At 42.5% G+C, this 22,573-nt stretch overlaps 1 protein-coding gene across 2 annotated transcripts; it reads right to left on the bottom strand.

The window, feature by feature from the left end:
• Nucleotides 1-580: 580 nt before the first annotated feature.
• Nucleotides 581-21,185, bottom strand: MDK (midkine). Of its 2 annotated transcripts, none has more exons than XM_087876496.1 (5): nucleotides 20,553-21,185; nucleotides 4,723-4,802; nucleotides 4,144-4,305; nucleotides 3,164-3,325; nucleotides 581-1,589 (listed from the first exon to the last, which is right to left on the bottom strand). In XM_087876496.1, exons 2-5 carry the CDS (start codon nucleotides 4,799-4,801, stop codon nucleotides 1,564-1,566), a joined length of 429 nt encoding a protein of 142 aa, XP_087732622.1. In that variant the 5' UTR covers nucleotide 4,802; nucleotides 20,553-21,185; the 3' UTR covers nucleotides 581-1,563. The 2 variants fall into 2 exon arrangements, with proteins under 2 accessions (XP_087732622.1, XP_087732626.1); XM_087876500.1 differs by having other exon boundaries at nucleotides 4,723-4,803; nucleotides 20,558-20,756.
• Nucleotides 21,186-22,573: the final 1,388 nt, after the last annotated feature.

Here is a 22,573-nt window from a genome sequence, read left to right on the forward strand (position 1 = left end):
ACAACCTGTAGTGCCCGATACCTGCACATCCAGTTCTCTGTAGCACCTGCCCATACTCCATCGTGCCAGCCCACAGTCAGCACCCATCCACCCACCAGCCTGTCTGATATGTGATTTCAACACCCCTTCCCCCTTTACCATCATGATGTCCTTACTTAATGACCCACATAGTCCTTGATAACAGGGACTGTTGAAATTATTGCTAATTGATGTCATCGCAAAACCACACACTTTATGACTGAGCAACAAAAATTCTGGTCCCAATTGCCATCATAACCCAAGGACTACCTATGTTGATAAGTATACCTCACTCCATCTGCTTAAAAAACACCCCAAAGAAATCTGCGTAGACAGCAAGGTCCTTCTGTCCCTCCAAACTGTCTGCCAGGCAGTTTCTGGGCTGTTCAAATGTCAAATTTAGACAGACATTCCTTCGGTGATACTGAACAATGCCTTTATATATGCACCTACACCAACTACATCCACTGCTTTCTACCTGCTGCTACTTTTGTATACAGCCAGTCCTTCCCTTGTTCAAACTAGCAACTGTACAAACAGGACCCAAAGGGGAAGCAAACTCTTTTTGTAAAAAGATCTTTATTGGAAAAAAAAAGTGGGGGGGGGACTGTGAAAAGCAGAGAGGGCTTACCCAGCACCAGTAGAGGAAGGAAAGGCCACAGCATCCCAGCAGGAGGACAGACAAAGGGGACTGAGATAGGGAACCAGCTTCATTGGCTCTGAGGGATCCTTTCCTGATGCCGAAAGGAAGGCAAAGCATGTCTTGTGGGCAGAGAGAGCAAGCAACCACAGCTCAGTGAGGTTAACCAGCTGTGCTGCTCCTCAGATGGGAAGGCTGTCTATCAAGAAACATATGTGCATTAGAGATGGGGGAAGGGAAAGGTGTGTGCATGCCAGGAAGTAGGCACTTCTTCCGTGGGAAAGGGAGTGCAAAGCGATACCAAAGAGGCCTGCATTTTCCTACAGTGCTTCTTTTAGGAAGGTAAGGCAGATAAGATTCCTCATCCCATTTCTACTGTAGTTTCTCTCGCACCTTCTCTCATTCCCTGAAAGGGTTTCCTCAGGTGCCTTAAAGAAAGGTTTATGACCGGATGAAGCTACATGGACCAACCACAGGCAATGCTAAGATTGCGAGAGGCTGCCAAAAAGTCATTTGGCTTGGACAAAGAACCCCAGAGGTGAAGAGCTTTAGCAAGAGCTTGTTGCAGCTGAGCCCATTTCCAAACATTGTGCTGCATTCAGGGAAGCAAACCAGAGCAAAGGATACTGGAACACACAGAGAGAGGAGAGGACACAAGAGGTAGAAGAGAAGAAGTTAAGGGAAAGGCAAGCAACACCTTCTTTAGGAAAGGGTGGGCTTGCTCGCTATAAAACTAATGATTAGAAATGGTATTGCAGTTAAAGATAAGGCTGTGCAGGCTGAAGAATAATGGGGTTTGGCAAAGTATTGCCAAGCTGGGAGAGGCCAAGCTGCAGCTTCAAGTGGCGTGTGTCCAAGTGGGTTCAGGCACCATGCCCTGAAGACGGTGGACTGTATCCATCATACTAGTCTTTCCCCTTTCCTTTTCTGGCTGTATGAAACAATTAAGGAGGAAGAACATTAAGCACAACATATTACATGAAGACTATATTCCTGCAACACACCAACCCATGATTTGCATAAAAATCAGATATTGAATAAAACACACTTTGCTGAATCTGTCCAACACAAGAAACCATAAATAATAATTTCAAGTTATCTTGACAGGGTTCACATAATCTACACCAAAACCAACGAAACCATAATTTATTTGTGTTGGCAGGTTTAATATTACTGCAACAGCTGCTTTCCCAAAGTTGCCAACTGATTGCAAATCACCTGACCCATTCTGGCTATCCTGGCATGTAAACAAGGTCACACTTGTTTTTGGGCTCCTGTACTCCCAATCTCTGGGGGAGAAATTTAAGATGTTTGGATTCCTTTCCAATTCCCCCCACTGATGCCCACTAAATATGGAGAACCTACAATTACCAGAATGCCAGTTGGGAATTCTGGGCATTGGAACAGGACTAGTGATGCTGCTTGCCTTATCTTTTCCCGCTCTCACTATGCCCCCAGGAGACCCTACAGAGAGAAGAAATGAGGATTGTGAGTATCCTCAAGCCCTTTGGGCACAATATGGGCTCATCCATATTTTTTTTTTTAACTTTTATTTGCCAAATAAAATATAATTGCAAAGGAATGTGGGGAAAGTAACATCATAAACAGTTGGCTACCAGAAGCCTTGGCTGAGAGGAATTACAGCCTTCTCCTCTAATAGTTACAGCTCTTTAAAAAATTTAGAAACCTGAAAAGTAATGTGTGAGGAGCTATCCCCTAAACAATATAAGGTCAAATTACTAGCATTGGATCCAGAGATATCTGTTTCTAGGAGAGACAGTAATTTAGTCCTGCCTGCGTTATACATAGGGCAGTATAGAAGAACGTGCTCCACAGTTTCAACCTCAACTCTATCAACAGGAGGATAACCGCTCACTTATCGGGAGCCTCTTAAATCGTCCGTCCACTAATGCTGAGGGTAAGACGTTGAAACGAGCAAGGGAGAAGACTCTTCTATACTTAGGGATGGTTAAAGTATAAAAATATGAGGCCATCCTCAGTCCAGAATTGTTAAATTGGCTGAAGATCAGAGGGGAGCAGGTTTTATTAGCTCTAGCTCTTAGATATTGCAAGTCTATGTCCACAAGCCGTTGGGCTCATCCATATTGCTTTCTTAGCAACAACGGTTGTAGTAGTTTGCCTACGACTGGTGTGCACTCTCTGCCACGGGCACTCTCCTCAGTATCCATAAATCCCTGGCCAAGTTTGTTTATAATGTACTTTGAAGAGCTATTTTGTAGCTCTTCAAAGTACATTGCAGCTCGTCAAAGTACATTATAAACAAACTTGGCCAGGGGTGTTTATGGACACTAAGGAGAGTGCAAAACAGACCAGAATCTTTTTGGGCAGAAGGAACCCTAAGAAATTACAGGAATAACTATGCCTGGCAACCAGGATAGCCACCCATGAATTCCTAGCCTTCTAAATGCTCCATTTCCATTTTTGTATCACTTGGCAGGCATGCAAAATAGGGCACCAAAATGGTCTTCTACAAATAAGACTGACCTTTGGATTTTGACTTGGTCTTGGGAGAGCAGGGCTTAGTCACTTGAATAGTTTCCTGGCACTCAGCATTGTAAAGAGCTTTCTTCAGAGTACCTGAACGTGCCTTCAGACCTGTTGCAGGGTCACAGCCACCCCAGTTCTCAAACTTGTACTTGCAATCAGCTAGGGGTGGGGGTGGGTGGAGAAGAGAGCAAGAAGAGTTAGATACATGCAGGATCCACAAGAGCTTGACTTCCCCGCACCATCAGTTTTTCTAAAATAAGAAACAACCCAGATGCCCAGGAAATGAGCACACATTTCACAAACTCATATGAACCACTGCCATCCACCGCAGAGCTATCAGGACTGCTTGGCTAATGTGACAAAGGGAAGCTTCTTATATTCTTAAATGGTAAAAGAACTGCAGCTGCCAGAAATTACAAATAATTTCTTTCCGAAAAGACCAGTTGGCCTCAGAAGCCAGAGAATATGATTAAAATGCTTTTAATATGAAAGCATAACAAGAAGCGATGGAAGAAGCCAATTAACAGAGCCAACCAAGGCAAAAGAATACTGCATAGAAGTAAGCAATGGGCTGACATACAATGCAGGTATTAATTGTTTGGGTTTATTCCCTCACATTTAAACTTGAAAGAGCCGAGGTGGCGCAGTCGTTACGAGTGCAGTACTGCAGCTATTTCAGCTGACTGCTAGTTCAGCAGATCAGCAGATCAAATCTCACCGGCTCAAGGTTGACTCAGCCTTCAATCCTTCCGAGGTGGGTAAAATGAAGACCCAGATTGTTGGGGGCAATATGCTAATGCTAATGCAATATGCTATATGCTAACTTTGTAAACCGCTTAGAGAAGGCTGTAAAGCACTATGTAGCGGTATAGAAGTCTAAATTAAAAAAAAAAAACCTACTTGGCCGGCTTCCTGAGACTCTGATAAGTTTGTTGCATCATTTCCCGAGTCTTCCTCTAAACCAGATGAATGCTCACCTCCAAACTCCTTCTTCCAGTTGCATGGGATCTTGCATTTGAGCTTCTTTGTCTCATCATGACAAGTTCCCTCACGGAAGCCCACACCACAGTCCTTGCTGTTGGGGATACATGGGCCCCAGCGCCATTCCTCACAATCGGAACCATTTTTCTTGACCTTGTCTGCACAAAAAAACAGGCAGTCATTTCAGACTCACAAGAATTAGCCTTCTCTTTTCTTATAATCTATTCTGAACCATTAAAGCAGCCTGTCTTTCTTCACCTAAAATAGGATGGAGGGCTCTTTTGGGCCTTCAAGTTAGTACCAGCTCCACTGACTGCATGGCAGGTGTTTTTGGGGAACCCTTTGCAGTTGCCTTCTTGCTAGGACTGAGAGCGAATGAGCCCAAAGGCCCCCAGCTGGCTTCTTGCCTATGGCAGAACTAGAACTTACCATCTCCTGGTTATTAGCCTAGTTCCCAGAAGAAAAATGTTGCTGTCTGTACTTTTTAGTCCACTTCTGAAAGCTCCACTGAAAGATATTTTCTGAAGATAGCCAACTGTAAATAGGAATTTACCAATCACAAATCTGACACTCACCCTTCTTATTCTTGCCTGCTTCTGAAGATACAGCCAGAAGGATAAAAACCAGAAGGAGAAAGAGTCCACGGGCCTGCATTCTGTAAGAGGAAAAACACTGAAATCACTGTTGGCATAAATATATTCTAATCCCAAGAAAAGAGCTAGTAAGATGGAGGAATGTGACAAAGGGGAGGGAAATGATTTTCTGCTGACATGGTTCCTGAGTCTTGTGTAGCCTGGAATGTAAACATGCAACAGGTTAAGCTCCCTTCACCACTTCTTTGCCACAGCAGGAAACACATCAAATGCTACAAATCAGTAATTCAAGCAGTAATTAAATTCAGAGAAAAAAGACATTTAAAAAAAAACAACAAAAAAAACCCTGCCATTTCAAGTTCATCCAATTTCCTTAAGGCTCTGATTTGCTAGTGAATTCTTAGCATTTTAAACCTTGCACTGGGATAATCTATTTAGCTTTTTTCATTCAAGGCAACAGATGCAGATGCTTAAGATGAGAGAAGTTTCCTTCTCAAAATAAACAAAGAAAATACCTCTACTGAAACATCACTACTTCTTGCATAAATTTACATAATTCTAAAAACCAATTTAGGCAAATGAGTAATTATGTCCTCCCCTTTGATAAGTAGTGCGGATGATATTATTGGTAAATAATGGGGAATTTTAATTGCTATCTAATGAAAAATATTAGCTGTTGGTGACTCTATATATATTTCTTCAGGTTGTTGTTTTTTTTGCAACAATCTGTAAGAGGTATTTTTTTAATTACACTCCTTTGTATTTGTTTTACTTTAATCTAGTTTAAAAGAGTAAAATGTCCTCCATTTGAGCTTGACCCTGGTGATTGTATCCATAGTTTTCTTAGCAGTATTTGCCACTGTTTCCTCTGGAATATTTTTGCCTTCCCAGTTCAGCTACAACTTGGATTTCCAAGTAGTCACCTATAATCCAAGTACTGCAGCCCTGGCTTAACTTTTTCAAAATCAGCCAAGGTCAATTAGATGCTGCCATCTGCTCTATAGATATTAATCTACATAGATTTCCTCAAAATCCTGTAGAATCATTTATCTGTTTATAATATGTGCCTCTGACTTTAGTAGACAAAGCGGAAGTCCATTAAGTACAGGAATTAAATTTATTCTTACTAATCATATTATCCTAGCATGTACCCAAACTAGTTCTTATTATAAGTTGCTGTCTATAGAACATCTTTACTAAGTCGCTGCAAAAGACAGTAGTAAATTACTTAGCACTATATAATGGTTCCTGGTTGAGCTATCTGCTTACATCACAATGCTATTAGTTATTAGTTTCTTTATCTCCTGCCCTTGCTCTGTTTTGCTCAGTTAGGCTTCCTTTTTGGTATGTGTTGTCCTAGGGAAGCCTCACAAGACACTACACCTTCACACACCACTCTTAGGGGGACACCTGTCAATGGAAACACCTTTCACTATGACAAATTGTGTCTTAAAAGATCCAGGTAAGGGGCCTTTCCAATGCAGCTTTCCAAGCAGAGGACAGAAACCAGATAAGGTTCATATCCCCAATTTCCAAATAGCATTCCCTCTCTGGCCCTCCTAGACTTTAAATATGGCTCAACCAAGTGGAAAACTGGGAAAAACAAACCTGCCAAAGGGATTTATACTGCCCCTACTTTTGGAAAGGTGGGTGGGGCCTGGTGGCTGGCCATAGCGAGGCCTTACTCCCCACTTCTCTCCATGGTTGCTACCGTCCCCCGATTTCCCCCAGTGTCTCTTTTATCTAGCGCTCAGCAGGCCACCTCGTCTCTGCCAAAGCTCCTGAGGCTGGGGAGATCTCTGCTGCCATGGAGCCTTTATGTATCTCAAAAAGAATCCAGAGTGGGAAAAGAAACCCTGACAGGCAGTTTTGAGAATTAAAACAGAAGATTAAAAATAAAAGCTCATCACAATCAGATCTCGTGGGGAGCTTTAGAAGGCAGGCTGCTCCCCCTGCTGGTTCACTTAATGTCAACCTATTACCATATCCCAACAAAGAGTCTATGGAAACAAGCGTCGCACCAAATTGTGTATGTGCACACACATCTCATGAAGAAGAGGAATGGCACACATGCACAAAGCTATGGTGCACAGGCTGTTTTTGCTCCATCACTGTTACTTTCCATTTTCCTCCCAACTCCTCCATTACTTATTTCAGCAAACAGGGTTTAGTCATTCTTCTTTTAACAGATTTATAAACTTCCCACATACATGGAACTCCACAATGGTGATTCAATTTATGGGTGCAGATAGAATTCTTATTTACCCAGGACAGCCAACAAAAGATCGAAGAATAAAATATAAAAGGAAAAGTAAAATGTTTCGGTTGGGTCTCCCACACAAACAGAAAATGTGTGGATAAATGAGGAAATTAAACTCTTTGTTTAGTTGCACAGAAGTTGTAACAGCCAAAGCATTCTTTCCCAAGGTTTCTCAGTGGTATGGCAGGGGCATGAAAATGACCAATATATGACGTGAAGCCTTTTAATTTGCTTCCTGAATGCAGAAACATGGCTATTAAGGTTTTGCTTGATTAAGCCAATTACAGTAACTCTGCCGTCCTTTGCTACAAATGGCTAATTTCAATTCCAGATTCAGAGGCTTCAATGTGGTAAAAAATAACCATTGAAAAAAGAGGGCAATACTCAGTCAAATAAAGTTTTCAAGTTCTCCACTTAGTATTCTAAAATACAAAGTCCATGAATCAGCAAAAAGCAAAGTAGAAGTTTAATAAAATAATGAATAATATGCACAACTGCATCCTTTTGCTTATTCGCTTTAAACGCTATTAGAAAAAAGGCTATTATGACAAACTGAGTGGATGCTTTCTGAGCTCAGTTTTCCCGGGACTTGTGTCCTCCAGCAATACAGCTGGGAGCTGAAGAGGGCAACCCAGGAACATCTGGAGAGCACCAGATGGAGGCTACAGCTCTAGCCCACGAGACCAAGAAGGGTGAATTGTGTTTTGTTTTTAAAATAACATACCCAATCCATTTGTTCACTTGGCATACACAACTACTAAATCCAGAGTGCTGGATAGATGCTGATTATGAAACTGATTTCAGGCGAGGGTTAAATGGTGGGCTTGGCCAAGAGGCCTGCTTGAAACTCTATCCAAACTTCTGGTAAGGTGCGGAGAAGGATGACGGCTTTCTGGGCCCCCTTGGCCAGGCCCACCATTTTTTTTTTGGCATCAGGTTACTTCATATTTCCTTTCAAGGCTCCCAACTATTCTAGAGGTATCCAGTAAGCTGGAAAATCTAACCAGCGTATGTCTTTCATTATATGCACTCACAGGATATTTAATCGGTGTTCCTCCCCATCCCAAGCAATGAAGTGGAGAGGGTGGGGAAGGGTAGAGAAAGTAGGGGATAGTGGACCCTAAATGGCGTTTCAGACAAAGTAAGTTGGAAGTGTGTTCACAGCCGTGCTGGAGAGAGTCTTTGGCCCCCGTTTCCACCATTGGTGAGACCGGGCTGAAGCCTGCTGTGCTCAGTGGAGGGGAAAGAGAGGTGGCTAAAAAGGAAAGAAAGACACAATCAGCACTTTTGATCCCTCCTCAACAATCCCCCCACCCCTCCCAGGCAGGCCCTGCAGAGAGCAGGTCACCTCATTACTGAGGCTCCATTGGCTGCACCTGATGCTGAGAAGTTGTCAGATTCCCTCTGAATTGACCTGTCACAGAGAATTACACAGGCTGAAGGCAGATACCCCCCCCTCCCATTCAGCTTTCAGCTGAGAAACATCCCCTGAGGGAGAGCAAAGTGCCTGTTAGGACACAGCCCAGGCAAACTCTCTTCAAAGCCCCCTTCAAGCAAGGGCAGCAGATCAGCCTTAAGAGCAGCCCGAATCTGAACTCGGCTCTGATTGCAACGTCCAACAATAGACACGCTAGAGGCTGGGTCTGCTGACTTCTTTCTTAGATGCAATAAGCCATGAAAGGCTGCGATCCGGGGAGCTTACAAGGCACTGAACAAGCTGGCCTCATTGTTTCCTCTGGATACCAGCCCATCTTTAAAAAAAAAGAGGGGTGACCTCTTAGCCCCAGGGCCACATCCAGCCAAACAAAGGCTTGGAACGCCCATGGCCTTTCCAAAGGTTGTTTTCAAATTGTGACTTTTATTCCTAAATACCACAGGGAGCAATTCAATCCACAAAAATCACATTTTGTTATTGCCTTCGATTTGCTCTAGCTCCATGAATTTTGTCACTTAATGCTTTGTGCCCCCCAAACACCACATGCCCTACACAGAGTTTGTCTTCTGATATATATTTCTTTCAGGAGAAATGTTGAAATCCTGCAAAAAACAAACAATCCTGGCAAACACAGTAAGTCTGGGTGAATGTATTATCCCGATTGTTTAATCGGAGGAACACTCCCTTTTAACTAATTCTCACATTAGTTTTGCAATGCAGGTATGACAGTGCTTCTGAACTGGAGTATCTACGGGGGAGGAAGAGCGTTTGTTTAAAACAACAAGATGGTCCTTAGAGCTGCAGCCACCATCTTAATGTTTTCAACACTCCCTGAAGATGCCCTGATTCTGGGATCATGTCTGTACCCCACACGAAGATATTAATATTTCCATAGTTGTTTTTATTTAAATAATTTTCACTATTAAAAATTATTGGAAAATTGCTTTTCCAGGTTCTCCAGATAAAGGAGTTTGATGCCCTCTGTGGGATTCTTCACAAACACACACACGGGGGGTGGGGGGGGCAACTAGACAAGGAAGGAGGAAAATAATAATCTAAAAAGGCAACTGTACCTATGTCCTTGATTTGGAATGTTTTAACTAGTTGTCACAAGGTCAAACAAGAAAATTCATGAGATGCCATCCAATTTTCTTTAGCTTGTTAAAAACCATGCGCAGTTGCTCTTCCTCCTGCATAAAAAGCTTATTCTGATAATTTACCATAAGCAGGGAAACATTTTATTTTCAGTTAATCTTTCATCACTCAGATTTCCCCATACCAAACTTACTTTTGCTAGTAAGGAACAAAAAATGGAATTCTGGGTTTCCATTTTTGACACACCTACTTGGCATCACAATACCATCTTCCATTAAAGGCAAAATGTCTTAAAACCAAACTGAGGAAAATGGTTTAATGTCCATTAGGATGCCAGGGATTTAGCCTTGGATTAGAATAAATCTTGGCTTATTTTGCCATTTTTTTAATGGACATTCTACTCAAATTATTTGGTATGGATATAAGAAGGAACTTCTGAATACAAGTCATGCTTAATGTATTGAAAACTGATTAAGGAGCAGAGGGGAACATGAGTGATTAACGTTACATGTATCATGGTTTATGAAGATTTTTGATGAATGTCTGAACTTGGCTTGTATTTTAAATGATAATAAGCCCAGCACCATCAGGAGTATAACTAATTTTATACCATCATCTTGATTTTTTATCACCTTCCAATTACCACCTCACTCTTGTTTATAAAATGTTCCAATGGCGCTTCAGTGGCTTACGGTACTGTGCTTTCCTGAACTCTTTTTTCTGGAGACAGGCAAGAAATACCTCAACCTGAATCTTTCTTTGACCATGTCAAATTCCAGAAAAGAACCACTGTTCCTGCTCCCATACTCTCCATGAACATACTTAATCTTACATGACTTTTATTTCTGCCTGCAAAAAAAAACTCCTTCTCTTCAGATTCAGCAATGTGTCTCTTCTGCTTTCATTAATTATTTCGGAAACAAGATTGATCTCCCAGCTATATGAAAACAGGATGTAGGATTGTTTAATCATAAACAAAACAAATCTAAGTAATATGTAAATGTACATACTAGGTGGCAGATGAAAACATGCAAGGAAAATAAATTTTACTTTACTTATTTATGGGATTTGTTTACTGCCTGAAACCAGACTTAAGGCAAGACCAACTTATTTGAACTAAGTTATTTAACTGTAGAAGGTATGCTAAAGATAAGCATATTATGGGCAGAGAAGTACAAGAACTCAGTTATTTTGCAGAGAGGAATGATTGCCTAGGCAATCTTTAAAAGCACTGTTTTCATTCCAGAATGTTGAAATTCATCATGCATCCTTCAAATGCAGGCTATCAGGTCGAGGTTCATGTCTTCTGAAACTTTGGGAGGATGTGACATCAGGTTCGCATTACCTTTACTGTTCTAATTGATCAAACTGGCAACAAATTCAAGATAACATTTTCTACATTATATTTCAATAATTTTAAATAAAGAATGGACTCAAGGTACTATACTATACTACTATACCATCTGGGAGTGCGGGAGGATCCCTTAGAAGGCAGGGCGGAGGATTTCGGACAATACCTGTATGACAAAATCGCTCAGATCCGGGGGGATTTGGACTCTGACTGGGTAGATCAGGGCAGGGTGACGAGGAACAGTCTTGAGAATGTTATCTGGGAGGAGTTTGATGCTGTGACTCCCGATGATGTGGACAGGATTTTGGGGAGACTTAGTGCGGCCACATGTTTACTGGACCCGTGTCCCTCCTGGTTGGTACTGGCTTCCCGGGAGGTTACACGAGGCTGGCTCCAGGGCGTTATTAATGCTTCCTTGAGTGAGGGTCACTTCCCCGCTGCCCTGAAAGAGGCGGTGGTGAGGCCTCTCCTCAAGAAGCCGTCCCTGGACCCAGCAATATTGGCTAACTATCGTCCTGTCTCCAACCTTCGCTTCATTGCGAAGGTTGTTGAGAGTGTGGTCGCGCAACAGTTTCCACAATTCCTGGAGGAAACATCCTATCTGGATCCGTTCCAGTCAGGTTTCAGGTCTGGGCACAGCACGGAAACGGCATTGGTCGCGTTGGTGGATGATCTCTGGAGGGCTCGGGACAGGGGTTATTCCTCTGTTCTGGTCCTATTAGATCTCTCAGCGGCTTTTGATACCATCGACCATGGTATCATGCTGCACCGGCTGGAAGAGTTGGGGGTGGGAGGCACCGTGTTACGGTGGTTCTCCTCCTTTCTCTCCGACCGGTCGCAGTTTGTGTTGGCAGGGGGGCAGAGGTCGACCTCGAGGCCTCTCATTTGTGGAGTGCCGCAGGGATCGGTCCTCTCGCCCCTTCTGTTCAACATTTATGTGAAGCCGCTGGGCGAGATCATCCGTGGCTTTGGGGTGAGATACCACCAGTACGCTGATGACACCCAGCTGTACATCTCCACCCCAGGCCACCCCAACGATGCCCTTGAAGTGATGTCCCAGTGCCTGGAGGCTGTGCGGATCTGGATGGGGAGGAACAGGCTCAGGCTCAACCCTTCCAAGACTGAGTGGCTGTGGCTCCCGGCATCCCGATATAGTCAGTTGACTCCATCACTGACTATTGGGGGCGAGTCTTTGGCCCCCACTGAAAGGGCTCGCAATCTGGGAGTCCTCCTGGATAGGCAGCTGTCTTTGGAGGAACATCTGACGGCTGTTACCAGGGGGACCTTTTATCAGGTTCGCCTGATTCGCCAGTTGCGGCCCTTTCTGGATCGGGATTCCCTGTGCACAGTCACTCATGCCCTCGTCACCTCTCGCCTTGACTACTGTAACGCTCTCTACATGGGGCTCCCCTTGAAGAGCACCCGGAGGCTCCAGCTGGTCCAGAATGCAGCAGCGCGGGTAGTGATGGGAGCAACATGGCGCTCCCATGTAACACCACTCCTGCGCGAGCTGCACTGGCTCCCGGTGGTCTTCCGGGTGCGCTTCAAGGTGTTGGTTATCACCTTTAAAGCGCTCCATGGCATAGGGCCTAGCTATCTCCGAGACCGCCTGCTGCTACCGATGACCTCCCATCGACCCGTGCGCTCCCACAGAGAGGGCCTCCTCAGGGTGCCATCAGCCAAACAATGTAGGCTGGTGGCCCCCAGGGGGAGGGCTTTCTCTGTGGGGGCTCCCACCCTCTGGAATCAGTTGCCCCCGGAGATAAGAAGAATCCAGGACCTCAATGCCTTCCGTCGTTCCCTGAAAACCTATCTTTTTCAGCAAGCCGGGTTGGCTTAAGAAGAAATTTTAAAATTTTTAAATCCTTTTAATTAGTCTGTGATTTTTAATTTTTTGGGCCAAATTTTATATATATTTTTAAATGTTTTAATATTTGTATTCTATGTTTTTTATCTTGGCTGTACACCGCCCTGAGTCCTCAGGGAGAAGGGCGGTATATAAATTCGAAATTAAATTAAATTAAATTAAATTATGAATTCATCAGAAGTGAAGAGAAAGAGAAAAGAAACATCAATAATCAAGAACCATAAGAAATTAGTTTTTTTCTTAAAATATTACTGAGCTTACATTCACAAATTTCACCTTGTGTTCCGTGAAAGGAAAAAGGGTACAGATACAAAAAACAATCTTTATCCTCCTTTATAGTTTCACTTTTAAAAGCAAGGTTTTTTCTTCTTCATTTCTGTAATTATTACAATAAAATTATCCATTTTCAAACCAGGAAAATAAAATATTGGCAGTTATTCTGATGCATTCTGAAATATAAACTATATATACAGATCAATACAGCCAAATAAAATCATTTGAAAGGATTAATATTAACAACAATCTAATGTATTGGCTATCACCCATTTTCTTTTCCTTCAAAGCTTACTATTTTTTAAATAAAAAGTGTCTTTGGGACTACCCTTTTCCAAATGACTCAATATTTTCCTTCATCAAACTTTTAGTATAATTACATCTTAGAGCATACTTAATTCCAACTAGCCTTTTCAGCTTTACTTGCCGAGATGAAGCTGAAAGTTGAGACATACTTTGGCAACATTTAGGATTGCTAAAGATGTGAGTAACCCTGGACTTCGTCCACAGAAAACCTTCGAGTGTTGTTGGAATGGGGTTACAGGTGCCAAGCACAATAACAAAGAGCTTAGCTTGGACTTTCTCTGCCCAGTCAAGTTTGGCAAGCAAGATCTGCTCCAGGTGCTACTTCAAACATAACTATAGTTGCTTCACCATTTCTTCTTAATCAGATGAATTCTTAGGCATGCAATGAATTCTTTCATATGGGCTCTATAGACTTTCGCTGCAACTCTTGTATTAAATTTAATAAATTCACTTCTGACTAAATCATCACAGATCTGGGCTGCAAAACTAAAGAGTAAAGTTAAAAGCTTTTAAAGTCCTTTGAGCCAACAGACTTGTCTTCTTGACAAGTGTTTAATTGAGTGATTAATTTCTCCCAACATATGGAGAGATCATCAGCAATGCCTTCTTGGAGAACATAAGTTCTTCACTGGTTGCAAAAATCATACAGCCTGAAGAAATCAATATCAGATTCAGAAATTGGTGGGAAGAAAAGACAACATCCTTCTTAATGGGACACCCATTGCTGATCTCAAAAAGAGAGAGAGAGAAAGAGTGTGTGTGTGTGTGAGAGAGAGAGATTTGTAGGAAGTTGAATCTGTCTAAGTTTCCCAAAAATGGAATATTTTTTTTCAATCAAGTTCCAATAAATCAACTGTTCTGAATGTTAGTATTTATTTACTCAGTACATTTGTTTACTACTGAACCTGGAGCAATGTGTGTTGACTCAGGCTTCCATCCTTCCAAGGTCGATAAAATGAAGACTCAAATTGTTGGAGGCAATATGCTGACATTATAAACTGCTCAGAAGTGTTACAAAACACTGTGGAGGGGTATGTAACTCTAAGTGCTACTGATATTGTAGAATCACTTGTATACTTCGGTGAATCATTTTTCAGCCACTGATCCATTTTTCTGAATGGCTGACTGGTAGTATACGTGAGGAAGCAGAGACTGAAACACAAGCAAATTTTTGGTCTAGGCAGCTGGCTGGCAGGAAATGCAGGAAGGTTGCTGGAGACCATGGACCACAGTTTGGGAATCATTTAGACTATGTGCGTTTCTACTCCCAGAATTTGAATAGTTTGTCCAAAACAGCTAGGAATTTGGGGAGTCCCAACACATTCTGAAGATGGTAGATTGCAGAAGGTTGATCTACAAGCATGTAAAAATATAAACCTGAAATGTAAGCTGTTAAGTATGGACATGTTTTTACGTATGCTTTATTTATCATCAGTCTAGATTAAACATGGTGGCTTTTAAGGACTAGTATGGATATGGAGTGAAAGCTTTAACATCCCAAACTAACACATTAATCCTGCTTTTGAGACTCATGTGCACATTTGAATTTTGGAAACATGATCTAAAGCTCCAACAAAATGGCTGCTGAACAAATTCATTTATTTCAGGAGCTTCTGCCATCAGGGGCAAATACAGCAAGAAATAAATGCTGCTTTATTAGAATAAGATCTCTGTAATGCTTCTAGGACATTCTGTAGAACCTGTCTAATTTAGCTCTTTTTGGACAGGTTCAGTTTAGTTGAACTTTGGGTAATATATAATTTGTTACTGGAGCTCCAGATTTTTTTCCCGCTCTGCAACTAAGGAATTGACATATCCAACTGGAACTAGAGACACTGTTATTGTGTCAACACCTGCAGCTATCATTTGATTACTTATTTATGCTATTGTTCTTTCCTAGTTCACTAACATCTCCGTGAAACTATTGTGTTTTTACAGTAGAGCAAAACTATAAGGACAGTTTGATGATATGTATTTAATACAACTTGTTCTTAAAGAGTCTATGTTTTACCTAGTGTTCTATTTGGTAGATCTTATATTTCTAGGTTTTTTTTAAAAAAGGAAACTTGTAAGTGTAACATTTACCTTTTCCCCAAATAATCCAATTTGCCATGGTGAATATATAGCAAAAATGGTAGGGAAGGAAAAAAAATCCAGATTCTGTTGATCCAGGGTGGGGAAAAAGAACAATTCATTTTCACAACTATATACCGGTATTTACCTTCTCTTGTATTCAGATATATTGACAGAATATTTTAGAATCAACAAATACTTTGGAGACTTTTCTAAATTAGGGGACATATTATATTTGTTCAGAATCTTTTAACCATTTTTTAATAAAAATAGGCAAACTCCAGGACAATTTTCTTAAAATATATGGGCGCACACTTGGCAGCTACAGGAAATCTAAAGGATAGGTGTTTTCCCTAATTGTTCAGGCTTCTTTGGGATTTTTTTTCTCCTACTCCATTTTGAGAACAACTGCATCTTTTCCCCCAGTCCTGTCTTACCTGTTTCTCTTTGTGTGTCTCTCCTCCATCCTGGCCCCCACCCCCAATGATTAGCTACTCCTTCTCTTTAGTGAAACACATGCAAAATTGCCCATTTCCCCACTCTTTGCTTGCAGCCTTCTCAAATTTCTGGAGCCCAGAACAACTCAATAATGTGCAGTGTTCTTCCATTTTCCCACTCCTGATCTCCCTCTCCCCTGGAGGTCTCTTGAGATGCTTCAGAGTCTGCCTTTCCTACCACTTTCTCCTACCATTCTTTCTTCTCAGCCCTTTCCTTTTCTTCACCTCTGTTCTTTCAAAGATACACAATCATTCAAAATAAGGCCCTGTCGGACACCTCAAATCTCTTCTAGTCTGTGCAATCACCAGGAATTAAGCTCCACTTGAGAGTTTCTCCTTTTTATATAATCGTTGGGTTGCAGTGATCTCACAAAGCTAAATCCTCATAAATTATTTCACTACCATCAAATGAATTTCCACTAGCCTGAAAAAGGAGAGCTGGAAATTTGAAAATGCATTCAATTGAAGTTAATGGGACTTACTTCTAAAGATGCACAGTGTTGCATTTTTCTTAGGAAAAGCACCAAACTTTGCTGCATCTAGTTTCCATAACTAAACTTTCTACCATATGTGTTCATTCCCTCCAATTCCATGTCCACCACTTAGCACATAAAAAGTGGCATCCAACAGTTTTTGCATGTCTCTCTGATAAGCTGACCCAACACTCTTCACATGAATTCAGTAAATTAGCCATTGTCATTTCAAAACATCCCATAAGACAATCAAAACTCCAGACAGCATACAAGGAGAGAAAATGTATGGATTATGCAATGAAAATAATATAGGTAATACTCCATTTCTGATACACAGATCTGAAGAAAAATAATTATTACTGCACAATGAGCCTTGGAAGTTAAGTGGGTTTGTTAGCAGGCCTCCTCAACCTGGCTGAGAATACTGGGAACTGCTGTACCAAGCCAACACATCTGGGGTATACAGGATTGGAGAAGGCCTTGATAGGGTATTGTGATTGGACTGCTCAGACCCATCTTTTTGATCAGTGAGAATATTGCCTAGCCCTAGACACATTACCCAGGAAAATAATATGATGGAATATTTTCTGATATATCGATTTATTAATCAAATTTGAAAAAAAGAGTAAAAAGTGACTCTGGGCGGCATACAACAATCAGATAAAACCACAGATACAACAACCACTGGTATAAAAATATAAAAATCTACGTTAAAAAAGAAACAACACAAAAAGCAAATATACAAACCCCTAAGCGAAGAGAAATGGAAGCGGCCACCACAATGGAGACATCTAAGTATATCTCCAGTTCCCTGGGAGCCCTTGCCCTAGGCTCAACCAAGTCTTGAGGGCCTTCCAGAATGTCAAAAGGGATGGAGCTACTCTAATTTTGTACTTTTCGTTTCCTCCACACACAATCAGAGGCAAGTGGAACCCTGAAACTGTGCATTATCAAAGAACAGTCTGGGGAAGTACATGAAAGCATATTATTAAGATATGATTTCAAAGATAGGTGAGGCAAAAGATAAACAACCAAACATCTCAATACTATCATGGTTTGTAAACAAATGGCATGCCTTCCCTTGCCCATGTTAATTAAACCTAAGCTTAGGTAAGGACCTGAAGTTAAGCAAACTGTGATCAGTTCTTTTAGGGAATGATACAGCCACCCTTTCTTTTCCATAATAAGAACACTCCATTTGGGTATTCTTGTGGGACAAGGTGTGAGGATACTTCCTTCCTGGGACCTGCCATGGGGTGAAATACATCCAACTCACATGCTTCTCTGCATTGAAAATGATATACAAGAATTTGTAAATTTTTTAGCCCAGCTAAAAAGGACTTTCTTCCAAAGTGCTTGGATTCTCAAATTCTAGCAGTCCCGTGGTGAGTCAGGGCTCCTTTTCTTTTGAGTTAAGCAACCAGATTTTAGGAGGCCTATCCTGGAGAAATGCCAGCAATCCTTGAAATTTCTCCTTGCTGCATAAAATATTTTGAGTTTGTCTAAGCGAAAGTTCATAGCTTAAATTGACTTAGAACTGCTAAACCTGGAAGGAATGTGAAATACAAATGTCCAAAGCAACTCAAAATTACACCAAAATAACACGTTCATAGTAATGTAAGATGCAAATTCCATGTTACCTAATTGCTTTATGATTGATGTAAGTATATGAATGAGATTTGTACCCTGATGTCACAAAACACATGTTGTTACTTGTCTCCTCTTGTTCTTCTGTGAGCATCCCACTTCTTGCAAATGCTTACACCCCAATATCTATGCTTATTACTGACTGGAAACCTTTATGGACTTTTCATGTAAAAAGTGATTTATGGTTTTGATAATTAATAGGAGAGATTATAAAAATAAAATAAATATAACCATAGAATAAGAGGTAAACTTATGATTGTGCTTATAAACTGCTGTAAAAAAGATTAAAAGCTTTTTTTTTAACTTTTACTCCTTCCTTATGCATTTGGCTTTCTCTTTAATGTCTTTTTCTTATTTTATATTATGTTGTATTAGTTTTTATCTTCCTTTTAAAAAAATCTTAAATAAAAATTATTCTAAAAAAGTTACCAGGAGCACCCCCTCTCCCTCCCATATACATACTCTCCACTCTTAAGTACCATTTACAGCATTAGCCCAAATAATTAGCAGTAACAAAAGCAGAAGAATTCAGATGTAGTACTTCAGAAGTGGATGTAAAAGGCACTTAACACAGATTTAAACACAAAAGCTTTAAAATCCATTCACAGTCATAGTTCTTAAGGACCAGGTCTGTCAAGAGCTATTCATCTTGAAGGCTCACTTTTATCGCTGAACTGGGGGTAGCGAGTACCAATTGTAGGGGATCAATGTTGGCAAAGGGTACATATTTATTTCTTGTTGAGGAGCTGACTGGCCACTGGAAAAAACAAAATGCTAGGGCTAAGGCCATGCTGCAAAAATGTTCTTATACAGTAGACTTTACCATCCTTGTGACAGTGGTGAAGAGGTTTGTCCTCCGAACTTGTGGGTTGGTTTTTGAACGTTTTCGTTACCAGCGAAATCTTCAGCGGAATTTAGAGGCTAAACCCCACTGAAGATGTTACCTAGCCTGATAACAAAATGTTTGCAAACCAACCCACAAGTTCAGACAACGGAACCTCCAGCAGTGGTTCTCAACCTTCCTAATGCCGCGACCCTTTAATACAGTTCCTCATGTTGTAGTGACCCCCAACCATAAAATTATTCCTAAAACCATCAAAAATATGTGTTTTCCGATGGTCTTAGGCAACCCGTGAAAGGGTTGTTGGACCCCCAAAGGGGTCGCGACCCACAGGTTGAGAACCACTGCTTTAGGGTGTGTGTCCCCCCTTAGCCAAAGATCTTTCTGATTAACTAGTTGCAAAGGTCCAAGGAAACGAACGATGTTCCTTGTTGGCTCAAGTCAAGTTGGCGCAGAGGAGAAAAGCGACCAGTAAGGAAAATACCTCAGAACGCAGAGGTTGGGGAACAATGGCTCAACTGGACCCAGCAAATGGATGTTTTTATTCCAACCCTTTTCTCACACACCCTCCCACACAGCCGATTTTTTTTTTTTTTTTTTTTTTTAGAAGTAGTTGGGATGCTCAGTCTCCCATTGGGGTGCTTTCGTTAGGCCGATTCGGGACATCCGGCAGAGCTCCTCAGGTGGCTTCCTGAGAGAGTCTTCAAATACCCCACGCAAAGAAAGCTCTGCCTGGAAACAAGTTTTGGCCCGCAAAAAAAGTTGCCCACCCGCGCGCGCCACTACACCCCCCTACCATAAACGCTAACGGAAGGCCGAGAGGAACAAAACAAAAAACAAAACAACCCGAGGAGGACAGTGGGGGGGGCGGAAATCCCGAGGGGGGGATTCGGCGTCGAAATCCAACAGGTCGCTCCCAACTCCCCCCCCCCGCCCTCAGTCAGGCGCGCCGCCCTCCACCTTCGCTCCAAGGAAGGGACTTCCCGGCTAACGGAGCATCATGTGCCGCAGAGACTCTTGGCGGGTGCAGAGAAACTTAGGCGGGGGGGGGGAAGGCGCCCCCTCCCACCCCTCAACTTTGTGGCGCCTCCCGGACACCCTTTCCAACCCAGGTCATCCTCTTTGGAGAGCCTGCAATGGAAGCCGAGCTGGAAAGAGGAGTCCTAAGGCGGACGGACCTTCGTCCGGGGGGGGCTGCAGTTTCAAGGGACGCCCTTGAAACGTGGGCGCCAACAGGACGAAAACGCAGCCCGGCCTGCCCTTTCGGGGGGGTGGGGGGATCCATTCAGAACAGAGTGGAACTATTCTCCTGCTTCCGACACTACATTTCTACTGCTGCAGCCGATAATTGCATTGGCTCTTTTTAGTAAGCCTATCGTGTACCTTTAGAAGCTGAGGGATAGTTGCCTCCATTCCCCCCAACCCCAAACTAGGAAAGTGAAAGATGTATCCTTTTAAAGATATCCAGGATGATAAAAGGCAATTTTATCATTATGAAAAGCATGTAGGCTAATCAAGTCCAACTCCCTACTAGGTATAGGTGAGGGAGGGGGGGCGCTGCTCTTTTCACGGAGCGAAGGCTCGGAGGCGCCGCCTGCCTCCTTTTTTTTCCCCCTTTTGCCCCCTCCTCCCCTCCCCTCCCCTCCCCGGCCAGCCCGAAGTTTTGCGCGCGGGAACTCGCCCGCCGAACTTGCCTGGATGGATGGATGGATGGATGGATGGATGGATGAGATGCTTGAGGGCTGAAGTGGCTCGCGGTCCTGGGTCGGTCTCTCCCCGGAAGGCTGCCTCGTGCTTCCCGGCCGCTCGGCTGGCTCCGCTCCACCGCCTGCCCGGCTATCTTGCTCCCTTATCTCCCTCTCCTTTCCCTTTGTGTCTTCCAAACTAGTTTCAGCTGGTCACATGTGGACACCAACCTTGCCTGGCGCAGCGGCGGCCTCTGACGTCACGCCCAGCTGACAACAAAAGGTGCTTTGGGGAGGGGGGGGCGGAGAGCCCAAAGTTACTGCCGAGGCTCCGCCTCCCTCGTGGAGAAGCTCCAGAGACAAAAGGGGCGAAGCGGCCGGAGGGCGAGGCGAAGCTGGGTCCGGTGGCTGAAGAGCCCCCCCCCCCGCTCCTTCCAAGCTATGACCCGACCTCAATTCCCGCCCTGCCTTCTCTTTCTTTTCCTCGTGTGGTAACAATTCCTGAGAGGCTGGAAATTGCTCCCCCCCACTCCCCGGGGCTTCTTCCGGCAGACCCCAAAAGTGCGATATTTTTTTCTCTCTCCCAAAGTGCGATGTATCGTTTTAGCTGTTGGGTATCTTTTGAACGCTTTTGTCTTCTTTACCGTCGGAAGAAGGCAGGAAGCTGCGAACATCGCACCGAGAAATGTTTTCCCTGGCTTCTTTTTTTTTTCCCCATTTTTTTTCAAATGACCTGCAGAAAAGTTTTGTACAACTTTCTTTTAAATTGAAAAAAAAGAAGTTGATTGTTCCGTAAGGTTCCGGAACTGCGATTGTTAATTAATTTGCTTTAGGGATACTGTATCAAACGTTCTTCCTGTGCAAAACATTAATATATGTTTGATTTAAAATGCCTCTTCCCCGGTTTTCCCTGGCAGAAAAGTAGAAGTCAAATGTGGGAGACTGCTCTGTGGTAGCTAAGAATTTTCAGTATCTTTTTGCTGCCATCTAAGAAATATCTGGATTTTTGCACTCCAGATCTGGTAGTTCTAACAAAGCAACCTAGAGGAGTATAGGTACAAATAGTAGAAAAGTTGCCAACAAGCATCTTTACATCTGATTTACTAGCCCTCAGTTTTAGGAAGGAATTTGCATCTTACTCTGGCAGTTCATGGCAAATCTTCAAATGTATGAGAATTCTTGCATAGAATAACAGAATAACCAGGTGGGGGGTGGGGGGGTTAGGGTTGTAGGTCATCTAGTCCAACCCCCTGCTCAAGCAGAAGACTCTATATCATTTCTGACAGATGACTGTCCAGTCTGTTCTTGAAAGCTTCCAGTGATGAAGCTCCCGCAACTTCTGAAGGCAACTTCTGTTCCATTGGTTGATCGTTCTCTTTTTTGTAATTGAATTATAATTTAAGTGATCTTATTACTTGGTGGTGTTGTAAGCAAAACCTTGAGCCTGATGTGAACTACATTCCTCCATTATAATGTTCATATATGGATTATTCTTGAGATTATAAAACTGTACAACAATTTACATTCCTGCATCTACATGCTTTGTGTGCATCACTTATTCAATTTAAATAGTTAAACTATCTTCTCTTTATGGCTTGCACTAGGTTTCCTGCAGAACTACATTTCCCCTCTAGAGTTGGCCCAACCATTTCAGTCACGCTGAGAGAAGCAACTGATTTTCCAAGGTTTTGATAGGTTGGAGGGGGTCAAAGCTGGAAAGTGTTATTTTTCTGTTATGGGACCAGCCCATTGGAATGTCTTCCCATTGAAAGGTCATTTGTCTCCGATTTTATCTGAAACAGATAAAATTGTTATATTACCCTTCTGGAAAAAGTTGAAAACATAGCCTTGGGATCTGATGCCCTGTATAAGTGATCCTCAATTAATGACTTCAGCGCTGTTCAGTGACTGTTCAAAGTTCTAAAAAAAGTAAATTTATGACTTGAACTTGAACATATGACCATCACAATATCCCTGTGATCATGCAATCAGTATTTGGATGCTTCACAACTAATGTGATTTATGATCAT

The sequence above is a fragment of the Pantherophis guttatus genome, chromosome 1, assembly GCF_059756535.1.
Source record: "Pantherophis guttatus breed Tessera chromosome 1, ASM5975653v1, whole genome shotgun sequence".
Classification (NCBI taxonomy): Eukaryota; Metazoa; Chordata; class Lepidosauria; order Squamata; family Colubridae; genus Pantherophis; species Pantherophis guttatus.

Excerpts from the sequence above, each read along its gene's own strand:
- MDK (XM_087876496.1), bottom strand. The coding sequence starts at position 4,801 with ATGCAGGCCCGTGGACTCTTTCTCCTTCTGGTTTTTATCCTTCTGGCT. Across the intron at positions 3,326-4,143 it reads CTGGAAGAAGGAGTTTGGAG|CTGATTGCAAGTACAAGTTT; the intron begins GTGAGCATTCAT and ends CCCCACCCCTAG. Across the intron at positions 1,590-3,163 it reads GACCAAGTCAAAATCCAAAG|CCAGAAAAGGAAAGGGGAAA; the intron begins GTCAGTCTTATT and ends TGTTTCATACAG.